We start from the raw sequence: 15,288 nt of genomic DNA, 5'->3' as shown, positions 1-15,288 counted from the left end.
AGGCTGAGCAATGGCCTCTGTCTCCCTCCCCCTCCCTCTCCCCAACAGGTGACTGGGGGAATGGAGCACCCTCCCTCCCCCACCCATTCCTGGGCCCGAACAATGCCCTCTCCAGGACCCAAAATAGCCCCTTGAGCAGAGCCAATGTCCTTTTATGGCCCTGTCCCTATTGTGCACGGCAGGGGTGGGGCTGGGGTCAGGAGGTATATGGGCAAGATAAAGCCCAGGGTGGCAGAAGGCTCACCTACCCTCTTCTATTCATCCTTCCTTCTTTCTACCTCTCTGTGATTACAGCTCCAATGGCCCCCAAGAAGCCAGAACCCAAGAAGGATGATGCCAAGGCCGCTGCCCCCAAAGCAGCTCCAGCCCCTGCAGCTGCACCTGCCGCTGCACCTGAGTCCGAGCGCCCCAAGGAGGCAGAGTTTGATGCTTCCAAGGTTAAGGTGAGTGAGGGAGTCACTTTGTAGCAGGAGGAACAGAGCAAATGAGCGAATCTCAGAGTGGGACCTACCATGGTGGATAAGACCCTAGAAGCTGGTAGTTTCTGTGCAGAGGTTAAACAAGACCCACTTTCTTCAGACATCTGCGGGACCAAGGGCGGAGGGCTGGTGGTCAGACAGCTGGTGAGCCTGCCCTGAGGCTGCCAAGAGGCATTGTTAGAGGAGAGTCTGGACCGGGGAATGAGTTCTGGTTCTTTCTGGATTGCACCTTTAGGAAATCCTGGAGCCAGTTGTCCCCCACTCTACAGGGCTCTTCCTTCTCTGACTGTACGCCGGTTGGGGGTCTCGAGTCCATATCAAGCATCCTCAGGTGGAATAGTGTGTAAGGGAAATCAGGGCCTTGCCCAGGCTGGGTGACACTCACCCCTGCCAAGATCCCCAACCCCAGAGCTGGCAGGTCCCTCCTGGGCTTCACTTTAGCTGGGGAGAAAGGAGGAAAGGCTGGAAAGGGAGGCTCTGGAAGTCGTGCAGGAAGCTGGTTGTGGAGCACGACCAAGCAGCCCCAAGAGCTTTCCTGGCCTGGCTGTCTTTCCCAGAGTCTAAACTGGGAGGGCGAGCCATGCTTGCCACCTGTGGCATCCGCATAGCAGCACGCAGCCTGCGTCCTGTTCTCAGCTGGCCAGTGGCCACCGCTGCTCTGGCTGCCTCTTGAGGGGCCTGCGGAGTCCTTTCCTCCCCAACACATCCACCATGCCCTGAGTCGCTCTGACAGAGCCTGTATCTGGTCCTGCACTCTTCTTCCCAGAGGCACTGCCTATGTTCGCTGGGTTTGTAGTCAACTCAGTTCCACCTTAGTTGCTCGAATCTTTAGTGTCCGCAACGGTGAAATGGAACCATGAGTCCCCCACTTGTAAGACTGCTGTACCCCAGAGTTGACTCCCTGTTCATCTGTCACCCTTAGGCCCTAGAATGTGTCCTGAGGATGCCTTGTAAGGCTACAACTCCCCTGAGACCCCAAGGTGGCATTGTCCAGTCTCACCAGGCATGAGACTGGCACAAATTTATGTCTCAAAAGAGGGGAATGAAGAGGCCCCCTCCTTTCCCTTTCTCTCTCCCCAGCTGGCAGAGAAGGGCAGAGCCTTTTCCAGAAGTCAGGGAGTCCTGTCTCCCCAGGTTTTCCCAAGGAGAGTTCCCAGAGAGTCAGGAATGATGTTTTTCTCCATACTGGGTTGAGCCTCAAATTGGAGGGCCACCCACAGCAGGGGACAGGAAAGGGGTGTCCTTCGGCGCAGTACTGTGCACGATGGAGGGTGGAGGGGCTCTCAGGTGCCAGCCATGCCCTTTTCTCCCAGTTCCGTTTCCTGATGTGACCTTGACTTTGGGGAGAGTGACTGCAGTGGTAAAAATAGACTGGAAGCCGATGGGGAGGGGGCTGCTGGGTCCCAGGAGGCCTCCTGACCTCGGGGGGGGGCATGGTGGCCTCAGAATGCTCCACAGCCCTGTGTCTGTGCTATGCTGGAGTGGGGGGGCTGCCTTGGGGCCACAGACAGGGCTTTGGGATCAGAGTCCAGCCTTGAAAGCCCCAAGGGGATCTGTGAGGGATAGACACACACATGGGCACAAGCATGCAACTTGATTGTCCACAGACATGCTTCCATGCTGACATAGCCTCTGGCCCGAAGCCGGATGCTTGCTCCTCCCCCTGAAGTCAGCTTGGTCAGGCCTGCAACACTGAACATTTCAGGCATGGCCTGATATCACCATCTGATTCCACATAGACCCAAAGCCTTTGGGTTGGACAGGTGTGTGAGGTTGTTGCAGCAGCAGGAGGACATCTAGGGAGACTGCATGAGGTCCTGGGTGGTAAAGGCTGTGCAGCTGCTCTCAGACAGGCTGGTACAGCCAGGCGCCTGAGACCTAGATGTCCCACGATGACCCAAAGGTACTCAGTCTTTGGATTTCTTTGCAGATCGAGTTCACGCCCGAACAGATCGAAGGTGAGCAGGATCCTGAGCCCAGGGAGTGGTGGGGTGGACCAGGGTTTCCCAATTCAAATCATTGGTGAGGGGAATGGGGTGGAGAGAGGGGTGGCATCCTCCAGGGAGTATCCAGAGCTCATTGCCCTTTCCCACAGAGTTCAAGGAAGCCTTCCAACTGTTTGACCGCACCCCCAAGGGCGAGATGAAGATCACGTATGGGCAGTGTGGGGATGTCCTGCGGGCTCTGGGTCAAAATCCTACCCAGGCAGAAGTGCTCCGTGTCCTGGGGAAGCCCAAACAGGAAGGTAGTACACCCTGCCCCTTAGTGCCAGCCCCAGGGGGGACTGCCAGGGTGGGCGGGTATCGGGTGTCATGGGAACCTCACTGACCTGCTTCCTAATTTTTCTCCTGCTATTGGGATGAGGATGTGAGACTGGCGACCAGGCCATGGTGGTAGGAGACAAGCAGTATGGGTGTGCTGGACCCTTTCTGGCCACAGGGATGGACCCTAGTGCTCAAGAGAATTCATGCTGGTGCAAGGGTCAGTCAGGGGACATGGCTGCTTGTTTTTATGCCAGACTTCAGCATACCTTTGTGGGTCTTTGTCAACTCCCTTCACCTTAGCTGCTTGGTTTGACTCGGAAAGATGACACCAGGCCCTCATCAAAGGTCCAGGGAGGGCCTCTGTTGGGCTCAACTGTGTCCACAGAGGGTGGACAGGGTAAGGTCTATAAGAAATGAGACCAGGGTATGGTGATATAGGCCTACAAACCCAACAATGAAGAGTTGAGGAAGGTGGATCACTATGACTTGACAGCCAATCTAGGATACATAGCTCCAGGATAGCCTGGGCTACAGAGTGAGGCTACATCTCAAAAGGGAAAAGGAACATTGTGGATGTTGTTCATTTGGGAGAATGCTTGCCTAGCTTACTGGAAACCCTGGGTTTTGATCCTTGGCACTACCTAGACAGGGAAGGATGGCACATGTCCAAAGTCTACAAGATACAGATGTAGTGTACACCTCTAATCCCAACACTGGGAAGGTGAAGGCAACGGGACTGCCATAAAATTGAGGCCAGCCTGGTCTACATGGTAAGATTCAGTCTGGCATGAGGTATGTAGTAAGATCTCGGGGGGGTGGGGAGAGAGAGAAAGGAGTAGAGAACAGAGCCCACCTTGGACCCACTTGGGGATAGCAAAGGTCTATGTAACCCAGGCATTTCTCGGTAGATTATCAATGCCCCAGGTGCTGACGCGCTTTGTCCCCAGCACTTGCGCCATGGTACTCAGGAACCCTGGGAGTGGGATGGCCCCTCGGGGTTGGGCATGGAGGAAGGCTGTACCCGACCATCCTAAGCCGGGACTTGGGACCATCTGTCTGCAGAGCTCAATTCCAAGATGATGGACTTTGAAACGTTCCTGCCCATGCTCCAGCACGTCTCCAAGAACAAGGACACCGGCACGTACGAGGACTTCGTGGAGGGGCTGCGGGTCTTTGACAAGGAGGGCAACGGCACGGTCATGGGTGCAGAGCTCCGCCATGTGCTGGCCACGTTGGGTGAGGGCAGCCCCTCCTCTACCATCTCCTTCTCTGGGGAATCCTGGGGGAAACCCTGTGTCACCTGTCACTGTGTCTCATCTGTGACACTGAAACAGACAGAATGATAGTCATGGCGCCTTAGCGGCAGGAGGGAGCAATACCGTTGAAGTGTGGCAGAAGGGAAGCTAGAAGAACCCACAGTGAGGGCGGGGACAGCTCTGGAGACGGGACAGGACGGTACTCCTGGATCAGTAGTCCTGGTGTCCATTGTTTCTTGTGGCCAAGAAGGTGACATTCCTGTGGTATCTGTGGACTGTAGGTGCCTCCTACTGTCATCTCCACCATCAGGTACCTGGTCACCTGGTCCTCAAAGCAAACTTCATGGAGAAAACATTTATTGAACAACTGCTGTGTTCAACCCTATGTTGGTCTTAAGGTGTGTGTGTGAGCGCGCACACATGTGTATGTGAAGAATGATTGGGTCACCACAGTTGGTACTCTGCCAGTGAACAGCACAGTACAATACAGTCAGAAGGTTACAGACTTCAGCTAGGAATGTGGCTGCCGAGCAGGCAGGAAGCCCTGGGTTGGGTCCTCAGCGCTGTGGTGCAAGTGTGTAATACCAGCACTTAGGAGAGGGAGGCAGGAGTAGGAGAAATTCAAGGTCACTCCTAGTTATATAGCCAGTTTGAAGCTAGCCTGTTCTGCGTGAGATCCTACCTCAAATAATAAGAGAAAAAAAAGAATTTTTTTTAAAAAAGAAAGAAAATAATGGGCTGGAGAGATGGCTCAGTGGTTAAGAGCACTGACTGCTCTTCCAGAAGACCTGAGTTCAACTCCCAGCACCTACATGGCAGCTCACAACTGTCTGTAACTCCAGGGGAGTCTGACACCCTCACACAGACATATATGCAAGCAAAACACCAATGCGTGTGTGTACACGTGCACACACACACACACACACACACACACACACAGAGAGAGAGAGAGAGAGAGAGAGAGAGAGAGAGAGAGAGAGAGAGAAGAAAAAGATTTCAGCCTGTCTGTGGAGCAGGGAGAAATCTCTCTGTCCGTTCCACCTTCTTCGGTCAAAGTCTCCATGGGTCCTTCTACCAGTCTCAAAGGGTTACCCCCAAGAGACTGCTACCAGAGAGGCAGAGGACCCTGGCATTCTGGCAGAGACAGAGGACAGTATATACACAAAGATGCCTAGGCTAACAGGAGGGCCCAGGTCTTCATCTCAAGGTCCTGTACTTCTTGACCTATGATTGGTTGTTCTGGCCTTGGAAACAGGAGTGATGGCTGGCCATGACCTTGGGAGCGATGCTGCTATGGCAAACTCACCATTCAGAGGGTGAATAAGTTCCTCCCCACCCTCCTCAGTCACATCTCTGGGTGGTGTGACTCAGCTTCCCTCCCCTGCCAGGTGAGAGGCTGACTGAGGATGAAGTGGAGAAACTGATGGCTGGTCAAGAAGACTCCAATGGCTGCATCAACTATGAAGGTGGGCTCAGCAGGATGGAGGTCTCCTGGGGAGGAGTCATGGAGACTGAGCAAAGGCAGGGTCTCCTGGGGAGGGGTGGTGTACCCAGCTCCAGCCCTGGCTGCCGCTGTGAGTTCCAGCTTCTCATTCTCCTTTTCCTTCCAGCGTTCGTGAAGCATATCATGGCTAGCTGAGCCTCCCACAGGTGAGACCCTCACTCCTTAACATCCATTGCCACTGTCCGCCCACCCCATCTCCCCCAGTGTCAGCTTGCAGTTGGTGTTCTGCTGTCTTGATCCAGCCCTTCCTTCATAACCTGTGGCTACCTTTCAGGAAGCCCAGGGCAGGCCACGCTGGGGACATCGCATCTCCCAACCATGATGCTGACACCAGGTCCGGAGCTTCGGGAAGGAAAGGAGTGGGCCAGGTTCCTGCATGTGGCCCCAGACCATGTGTGTGTGATTCTTTTCTGGTCCCTGTTGGGATGTGACTGCCTTTCTGTCTCCACCCTATGGCCTTTTGAATAAATGATGTCCTTTCTTTCCTTTCCTTCTTCTTTCCTTCTCCCTCCCTCCCTCCCTCCCTCCCTCCCCCCCTCCCTCCCTCCCTTTCCCCCCTCTTTCTTTCCTCTCTACTGCCCTGTGGCTCACTTCCGTTTGTTCCATGGTGCTGAGCTAGAGGAAGCCTAGCTCCTCTGCCTTTGCTCTTACCTCACTCCTCCCTTTGGGAGACTGCAGTCATCCGGGCCCACTCAATACAAGGATACCACTGGGAGCCCAAGAGTACTGTCTGAGCAATTAACTAACTGCAGGCCATTGGCCCTGAGCCATAGCAGTCACCGAAGGAGCCTAAGCTCAGGCCTGGTGCAGGGAGTGGCCGGGCCTAACCAAAGGAAAGAACGGCCAGGCGAGAGCTGACTTTGTCCCAAGGATATCAGAACTGAAGGAGCATCGGCAGCTTTAGCCTTGACTCCCATGGAGAAACTGAGCTGTTCTGCCCTTGTAAACAGGCAAGGGTCTTGCTGGGGTGGCATGTCATTGCCAGTGAGTCCCGTGGCCCCAGTTTTTCAGTGGAAGTCATGTCTGTGAGGCTTCATGGGCACAACAAAAGGAGACTGCCTAGAGGAGGTGGCCCTTGTAGGTTTGGTGGGGCGCAAAAACAACACCCCATGGAGAGGGGCAAAGGCTGGAGAACAGAGGGGACAGAGAGAGGCTGGACCATATAGAACTAGGGAAGCCCACAGGACCAGAGGGACGCAGGAGCTCAGGGCAGCCACACCCAGGCTCATTGCCATGGCCTGTTGTAAGGGTGTCTGCATAGAAGGCTCAGATTGCGTGTTCTAGAGCAGGCTCTAAGGCCGTGTGAGCCAGGCCGCCTGTGGGTATTGGTGTGGCAGCAGTGGAGTCTGAGTGTGCAAGGGTTGTGAGGGTGTGTATGTGAGAGGGTGTCAGTGTGTCATAGAAGTGTGTTATTGCTTCCGATTTGAACCTTTCAGTGTGTCAAACTATTTAACCTCTCACTGAGCACTTGTGTGCCAGGCTCTCTTCCAGGCACTGGGGACACAGTGCTAGAGAGAGCAGAGCCCACACACAGCAGACAGATGCCAGACCTGTCAGGGATCAGATAACAAGGGAGGCTGAGGGAGCCCTGAAAGCTGGGAAAGAGCTAGGGGTGTGTGCACACGTGTATGTGTGTGTGTGTGTATGCATGTGTGTGTACATGCGCGTGCGAGTGTGCGTGTGCACGTACATGTGTGTGGTGTGTGTGTATGTGCATGCGTGTGTGTGTATGTGTATGCGTGTGTGGTGTGTGTGTGCATACATGCGTGTGTGTGTGTGCATGTGAGCACGTGTGAGCAAACTTGGGAGCATAGGCACTGAAGTGGGTGGCAAGGAGCAGAAGGGACGGAGTTGGGGGCTGGTTGACTTGTAAATGATGAGGTCAGGGATTATATGAGAGGCTAACATGTGACGAAGATTTGAAGGACAGGTACTAATATTCAGAGTATGTAAAGAACATATAAATTACCCCATAAACAATATTATTAAAACCTGGGCATAGGACCTAAGTAATCATCTATAAAGAAGATGGACACAAGTAGGCATGGTGGCCTGTGGCTTTATCCCAGTGCTCAGGAGAGATAGGTGGATCTCTGTGAGTTTGAGTCCAGCTAGGTCTACATAGTGAGACTCTCTCTTGGAAAGAAAAAGATGGATATGGGGCTGGGCATAGAACTCAGTGGCAGAGTGCTTCTACAAGGCCCAATATTCAACCTCTAGTGCTAAAATAAAGATTAAAATGAAATTTAAGAAAGATCCACAGTGGGACTGGTGAGATGACTTAGTAGCCAAAGATGTCTGCTACCAAGTCTGATGACCGAGTTGGATCCCTGGGACACACGTGGTGAAGGGAGAGAGCAACTACTGAAAGTTGTCCTCTGACCTCCACACAGGTGCTGTGAGATATATGTCCCACCCCCTCCAACACAAACAAATGTGATTTAAAAAGTTAAAGATAGTCAAATAGCCAATCAACCAGCAAAATGGTGCTGAGGATGGGACTTGTCATCCCACCCGACTCCACCCACGCTTGGCATCTTTTATACAAAGAAATAGCATACACAACAAAAAGACTTTTTATTTTTATTTTAGGTATATGGGTGTTTCATCTGTGTGTATATATGTGCACTGTGTGTATGCCTGGTAGCCATGGAGACTGAAAAAGGGCAGGCATCAGATCCCTGGAGTTACGATGGTTGTGAGTGACCAAGTGGGTGCTGGGAGTTGAAACTCACTTTATGCAGGAGCAGGATGTACTCTTCACCTCCCTCCAACCCCATCATTCACATTTTAAATCTATCTGCCTATCTATCTATCTATCTATCTATCTATCTATCTATCTATCTATCTATGTCAGGACACCACTACTCATTAGAGTCCAGCAACTCAAATTGTAATCCTAACATTTGGAAGGTTGAGCCAGGAGGATTGCTGTGGAGTTTGAGGCCAGCCTGGGTTACATAGTGAAATCATCTTAAAAAACAAAACAAAACAAAACAAAAACTAAAAAAAAACAAAACTCAAAACCAGATCAAAACAGAGCAAACAAACGAATAACAAACTATAACAGCCCCTTTGAAATAGAAAATAATGTGTTAAAGAGGGTGCAGAGAAATGAGAACCTTGTGTATTGGTGGGAGGGTAAAATAATGCAGCCATTGTGGCAAACAAAATAGCGGTTTTTCGATGTGACTGAAAGTCTCACACACACTAAAAACAGGGTTATCACATGACACAATTCCAATTCTCAATATATACTCCCTCAAATTAAGGACAGGATCTCAAACATATAATTTACATCCACCTTTTTGGCAGCATTGTTCACAAGTAGCCCAAGCTGGAAACAACTCAGTTGTGGACGGATGGACAAAAAGCAGTGCAAGCATACATAGGAACAGTGTGGTACTGAGGATCGAACCCAGGGACACACATTTGCTAGGCAGGTGCCATTCAGTGGAATCACTCAGTCTTTTCTTTCTTTTTTAAAAAATGATTTATTTATTTTATGTAAGGCATTGATGTTTTGCCTTCATGTATGAGAGTCTCAGATTTGGTTGTGAATTGCCATGTGGGTGCTGGGAACTGAACCTGTATCCCCCGAAAGAGCAGCCAGTGAGCCATCTCCCTAGCCCTTTCTTTCTTTCTTTCTTTCTTTCTTTTTTTTTTTTTATCAAGACTCATTAGGTAGTCCTGGCTGTCTTCAAACTTGTGGTAATCCTCCAGTCTCGGCCTCCTCAGTATGGGGATTGCAGCTGTGTACAATAGTACCAGATCTAGGGAGTAAGATTCTCTTAGAAGGGAGAGAATTGGGGTGCATACATGGATGGTCCTGCACAGGACTGGGTTGGGGCTCAGCATTTTCCTGCTGACGGGACCCACCTTGGGGAGGAGTCCTGAGCAGGAAATATACTCTTTTTAATCAACTGGTGGCAAGAAGTGGCCCTGTTGCCAGGTTCCCATATGTCAGTCAGGGAGGTACATGTGTCTACTCCAAGAATGCCTGCCCCTCATCTGGTCCCTCTAGATCTCCTAGATCTCAAAGCCCCCCTCACCGTCTCCATGAAGCTTGGTGGTGGGAGGAAGGGGGAGCATCTCACGTATGTTCCTCCCTGACACAGCAGCCGGGCCCGCTAGGCTTCAGGTGTAGATAGGTCAGGCGAGCATACTCTAAGGCTGTTCATGGTAGTTCCTGGGGAAGTGGGGTCTGGTTTGGGAAGGGCAGTACTTACTCCTCTGCTTGCGGCTGTGACGGAATATCTGGCAAAGGTAACTTAAAGGGAGGGCTGGCTTTGGCTCACAGTCTGAGAGTCAAGTCCACTAGGGTGGGGAGGGGAGGGTGTCATCGTTATGAAGTGACTGCTTACACTGTGTTCACAGTCAGGAAACAGAGAATTGAATGCCGCTGCTCTGCTCTCTTTCTCTTTTGTATTCAGTATGGGACCCCAGCCCACAGGCAGAGGCACTCAGCTGCTGAGGTCACCCTTCACCTTGTATTCAGTATGGGACCCCAGCCCACAGGCGGAGGCACTCAGCTGCTGAGGTCACCCTTCACCTTGTATTCAGTATGGGACCCCAGCCCACAGGCGGAGGCACTCAGCTGCGAGGTTACCCTTCACCTTGCTCAGCATCAGCCCGTGCATCTAGTTGTGGAGACAGTGTGTGCATTTTGGTATGTTCCTGTGCGTGTGTGGGCTTCTATGTTCACAAGTGTGCATATGTCAGTGAGTGTATTCTTCTGTATGTTGTATGTGTGAATGTCTGACATCATGTGGGTACACGTGTGCCCATTTATCTGTGCATACGGACATGTATGTTTGCCTCTGTGTGTGACTGTGCTTGTCTGTGTGTTTGTGGGTGGACGCGCTGGGGGGCTCTGCTGAGTCAGCCCCGGTGCTGGGCAGGCTTTGTTACCAGCCAGGCTGTGGCCTCCCCACAGTTACATAAACACTGGTCCCAGCTCCCCCCTCAAGCAGGGTGGTCCGACCTGTGGCCCTGTTGCTGGTAGAAGGAGATATAAAGGGGAGAGGGGTTCGTCCTCCCATCAGCCTAGGTTGCTCCAGGCCCCAAGCATCAAGCCATGTATAACCATAAGGCTGGAGTCTGCTCTGGGCTTTCCCTGCCTGGGGTCCCTCATCTGGCCTGAGCCGGGACTCAGAGTTCTCAGCTGCCTCTCTAGCTCTGATTCAGGCTGAACTAGGGTTAGCCAAGCGCAGGGTTCAGCATCAGGACTCCTGACAGGGCCAGATGGTCCCCATGAAACTGTGGAACTTAGCTGGGGAGGTCCAGTGACAACGAAAAGCAAACAGTCCAGTGGGCCATTGGAGCTCACATGTTCAGGGGCTGGAACTTGAATCCAAAAGACAGAGAATTCGAGAATCTGCGCTGTGATGTCTCCCTGCTCTGATGTCCTACAGGGCCACCCATGGCTCTTGGCGATCTTCCACATCCTGTGTTCTCTCTTTCAGACACCATTCCCAGGGACTTTGGGGACAGCAGGAGGACATGGATTTGGTCACATAGTCACATGAACCAGAGGTGCAGAGGTCCAGAATTCAGGCGGAAGAAGAGTGAAGTCAGGGCCTCGAAGAAGCCAGGCATTTTGTGAACATTTTATGGGGCCACGGAAGGAAAGAGCTCGGGCTGCGGGCGTGAGAAATTGGACTGTGGAGCTCAAAGCAGACAGCCACAGAGGGGCCAACAGAAAGCCGATGGGGGCCTGGAGAGAAGTCAGGGTGTGGAGTGAAAGGGTCCAAAGAGAGGAATGTATGAAATTGAGGGGAAGGGGAGGAGCCAAAGGGAGTTGGCAGCAGCTGACAGCCCCTCCTGTTGTATAATGGGTGCTTGGAGAGCCAGGCTGCTATGCTGTGCTCTTGGTCTCGAGGCCTCGGGTGGTGCTGGTGAGGGTTTTCAGAGGGGGGCATAAGTGTGCTTGCCTGGGGACAAAGACCCTCTGCGGAGAGCTGACCCATCTCAGAGAACAAGTTGGAAAATGCAGGTCTTGAACTCGTGACCTCGCGCAGAAGTGGCTCCTGGAGTTCCCTCCAACTTCCTTCAAACAGCTCCTGCCCCGCCCTCGCTCAAGTTTGGGGGTTATTTGTTCCCCACCCTCCCAAAGCCACACAGATTTGGGTTTGCCCAAATGCTGACAGAGCAGGGCTGGAATGTGGAGTGTGTGAGTGCCTACAGGCCAGCCCGTCCCAGCAGGCCCTCCACGCTGCTCGGCAGCCAGGGCCTGGGGCCTCCGGGACGGAGACCAGCCTAGACTGTCAGGCCTTCAAGGCCCTTTCCAGCTCCCTCCTCTCCAGGTGGCTGGGCCGCCCAGGCAAGGGTTCTCCTATTTTTCCTTTTCTGGTGTATAGGCCCAGGTGCCTCTTATATCCCCTATATACACAGTCATCATATCCATGGGGCCTCATATGTCTGAGCCTTTCAGAAGGGCTGGTGGGAATGGTAGGGACCAGTGGGTAGCTGGGACTCCAGAGATGGGGAAGATGGTGTAGGGTGGGCATGGGGGTGGGGGAGGACTCAAGTCTTGGCCAACTTCCTCCTCTTTCTTCCTTCTTTTCTTTCTTCCTTCCTTTCCTTCTTCAAGACAGGGTTTCTCTGTGTAGCCCTGGCTGTCCTGGAACTTACTCTGTAGACCAGGCTGGCTTTGACCTCAAGAAAATCACCTGCCTCTGTCTCCCAAGTGCTGGTATTAAAGATATTTACCATCACGCCCAGCTTTCTTTTTCTTTTCTTTTTCTTTTTTGGTTCAGGTATACATGGGCGTTCCCTTTCCCCACTACCCCAGGACCCTAGGTCTGGGAGCCTCTCTTTCCCCTTTCCTCGTCCCTTCTGCTACTTTCCCCAATCCTGTCTTCCTTCCTCCATCCTAAAGAAGGTTGAGAAGCAGCCTGAGCTACTCTAGATTGAGCTCCTCAGCTCCCAAGCCACTGAGGATGGGCAGTGATTGTCCCGTCCTGAGCTGTGTGCAGGCAGAGAGGGCACACTTCTAGTCAACAAGGCTGCAGAAGGGCTTTCTTCTCAAACTTGTGGTCCCAACTAATCTCAATACCCAAGAAAGTTCTCGTGTGAGAAAAAAAAGTCCTATGCTGTCTATGCTGTGTGTTTTCCATGAACTTCAATTTATGGATCTTTAGTGCTCAACTTTATGAGATCTCCTCCTTTCTCCTTTTTCTTCTTCTTCTTGTCCTTCTTCTCTTTTTTCTTCTTTGAGACAGGGTCTCACTCCATAGGCCTGACTGGACTAGAACTCGTTATGCAGCTAAGGATAGCCTTGAACTCTGATCCTCCTGCCTCTACCTCCCAAGTGCAGGGATCATAGGCATGCACCACCCAGCCTGGTTTCCCCCCTACCCCCTCAACCTCTTGAAAATATTCTTTTGTTTACCAAACAATGGTGACAGTTGCTGGCAGCGGCTGTGCTCTGTGTCTTCACTTGGCAAAGGACGACTTTACAAGTCAGCTTTAAAGTTTTGAAGAAATTTGGCGAGAAGCCCTGGAACAGGGTGGAACTGTCCAAGGCTCTAGACACTTTTGAGTCAATCCATCAAACCACCAATCAATCAATCTGTCCTTCTGCACGGACTTCTGTCACGTTGGCTCTAGCGCTCAAGTGATGACATTTTCCTCTGGGATTGCGAGTAGCCTAGCCCCACCAATGGGAAGGAGTGTGGGTGGGGTCCTGACAGGGGCAGTGTAAATGAATCCTGGAAGGTACGGGTGAGATCAGGGCACAGGGGAGAGAATGCCTCCCAGCAGGTGGATCTGGGTCCTGACAGTCTCAGTGTAGCTAAACTACTGGATACCTGTGTGTGACAGTCACTTCTCACCCCTAGAGGGCTGGTGGCAGCTATGGGAAGGCACATAGGATGGTGCTGAGGCCTGAGAAGATGAAAAGATCTTTGGGCTTCCCTCTGCCTGGCCTGAGGGAGCCCTGAGCTAGGAGTTCCCTTGAGTGTGATATGGCCAGTTGCCAGAGCTCCAGGCTAACATATCTCTAAACCTGGAGGGTGGGGTGGGGGATCAGGGGGAGAGGAGCCTGTTTAAGGGCTCACTAGTGGCTTCTCTGGCTTAGGGAGTGGAAATGGGGGCAGGCCCTGGGCTTCCACATTTGCTGTGGACTCTCAGAACACACCAGGTTTATGCCATAGACTGACGCCTACCACCCCGAGTATCTCAGGATGTTTCCATCAAGTCTAAGCCTAGGCAGACATGCCTGGCTGCAGGGTCTATTGGGACAAGGTGGCCTCCAAGTGTCACATCTTTGAGAGTAACAAACAGACTCATTCCTCAGCCCTCCAACATGAGCTTCTGCCTGGATTCCTCCCAAAGTAGAGCCCTCCCCCAGCCTTCTCTGCAGCTGCCTCCACCTCAAGTTCTTTGTAGAGGGGGCCAGTGGTAGCCCCTTCCATAGTGTTTCAAGCCTTTCCATGTTGCGGGTTGGGGAGTTAATAACGAAAACACCTTGGCTGAGATCCCAGGTCATCTTTGTGCCTTGGCCAGTACTTCTGTGTCTCTCTGGTAGCTCCTCATGGAGCAAAAAGGGACCCTCCTTTTCTCATCTGACACTCAATCCTGCTAGCCCCAGACATCAACCTAAAAGCTGAGCAGGAAGAAGTCCCAGGCATCCCAACCAATCTCTTTCCCAAGCTGTTCTTGCTTGAATGCCTCTGCTAACAGGGATCCCATCCTTTGTTGAGGCAGCTGTGCATAGATAGAAAGCTGTGCTCTCTAGGGTAGGGCAGAAAACTGCCCAACACTCCCCCAACCCATTCATGTTCCTTGAAACTGAGTCTCGGAAACCATTTATCCTTCACCCTCGGTGGTCCTTGAGCTGAGCCCACTTTTGCTGTTTGTTAGGCTGAAATCTCACTCTAGAATAAGTATGGCCCTGTGCAAGACAACTGATTCTGTTGGAGCATAATTGGGTATGGCCCAGGGCAAGGCAGGAACCCTGATAATTGTCCTAGAACTCCCTCCAGGAAGCGGAGAGAAAGGCGGGTTCTGACTAATGAAAGTGTGCCTGAGGTTCCCTGTGGGGAAGGTGGACCAGAGAGGGGTGAAGAGAAGAGAAAGGCGGTGTGACAGGATGGTGATTGGCCCGTTCCGTGTGCAAGTTCAGGTGCAGGTTTCGGTAGAAGGGCTCTGTCTATCTCTCCAAGTTCTACCCAGCCCATCAATGGGCCTCAGCTGACCAGATAGACAAAAACTTTTGAGGGACCCCTTTTAGACTCTGAGCTTGGGTTGGAGGCGGTTGGGGAGGCGACAGATGCTTTGAAATGTGCAGAATAATAAAGGAAGGAATGTCTGAGCTCAGGGGAAAAAATAACCCACCCCGCTGGGCCTCCCACCAGGCTGGGTGTAATGAATTAAGCACAGGGAGGCACGTTTCATGTGGGGGTGTGAGTCGGGGGAGGCAAGAAGGAGCCTAATGAGAAACAGGGTGAAAATGCTGCAAGCTAGGGTCCTGGGCCATCTGACCTGGGACTGCCTTTGCTCCCTGGGGGTTCCTGTGCTACAAGCCAGGGTTCTGGGTCTTCAGATCAGCCCCCTAGGACTGCCTTAGCTTCCCTGGGGTCCCTATGCTACAAGCTAGGGTTCTGGACTGGCTGACCAGACCCCTGGGACTGCCTTAGCTTCCTGGGGGTCCCTATGCTACATGCTTTAGCTCCCCGAGGCTCCCTTTTCATTTCCCTTGCTAAGTACTTGTAGAGTTGGGTGTTTTCCTAACCTCATGCTTACCCCTGACCCTGAGCTGTGCCTTCTTGCTGCTACTGACC

General features: G+C 52.4%; 1 protein-coding gene across 1 annotated transcript; it reads left to right on the top strand.

Moving 5' to 3' along the window:
• The first annotated feature begins 223 nt into the window (after window positions 1–223).
• On the top strand, window positions 224–5,988 carry Myl3 (myosin light chain 3). The gene is made up of 7 exons (XM_041677322.1): window positions 224–443; window positions 2,410–2,437; window positions 2,575–2,724; window positions 3,806–3,979; window positions 5,388–5,465; window positions 5,610–5,649; window positions 5,778–5,988. Exons 1-6 carry the CDS (start codon window positions 300–302, stop codon window positions 5,636–5,638), a joined length of 603 nt encoding a protein of 200 aa, XP_041533256.1. The 5' UTR covers window positions 224–299; the 3' UTR covers window positions 5,639–5,649; window positions 5,778–5,988.
• The last annotated feature ends 9,300 nt before the right edge of the window (window positions 5,989–15,288 follow it).

Source organism: Microtus oregoni, unplaced genomic scaffold (assembly GCF_018167655.1).
Source record: "Microtus oregoni isolate MIOR12 unplaced genomic scaffold, Mior012 000028F_ref0000031, whole genome shotgun sequence".
Taxonomy (NCBI): Eukaryota; Metazoa; Chordata; class Mammalia; order Rodentia; family Cricetidae; genus Microtus; species Microtus oregoni.
The sequence above is the reverse complement of the archived record's forward strand: the minus strand, read 5'-3'. Positions and strand labels throughout refer to the sequence as shown.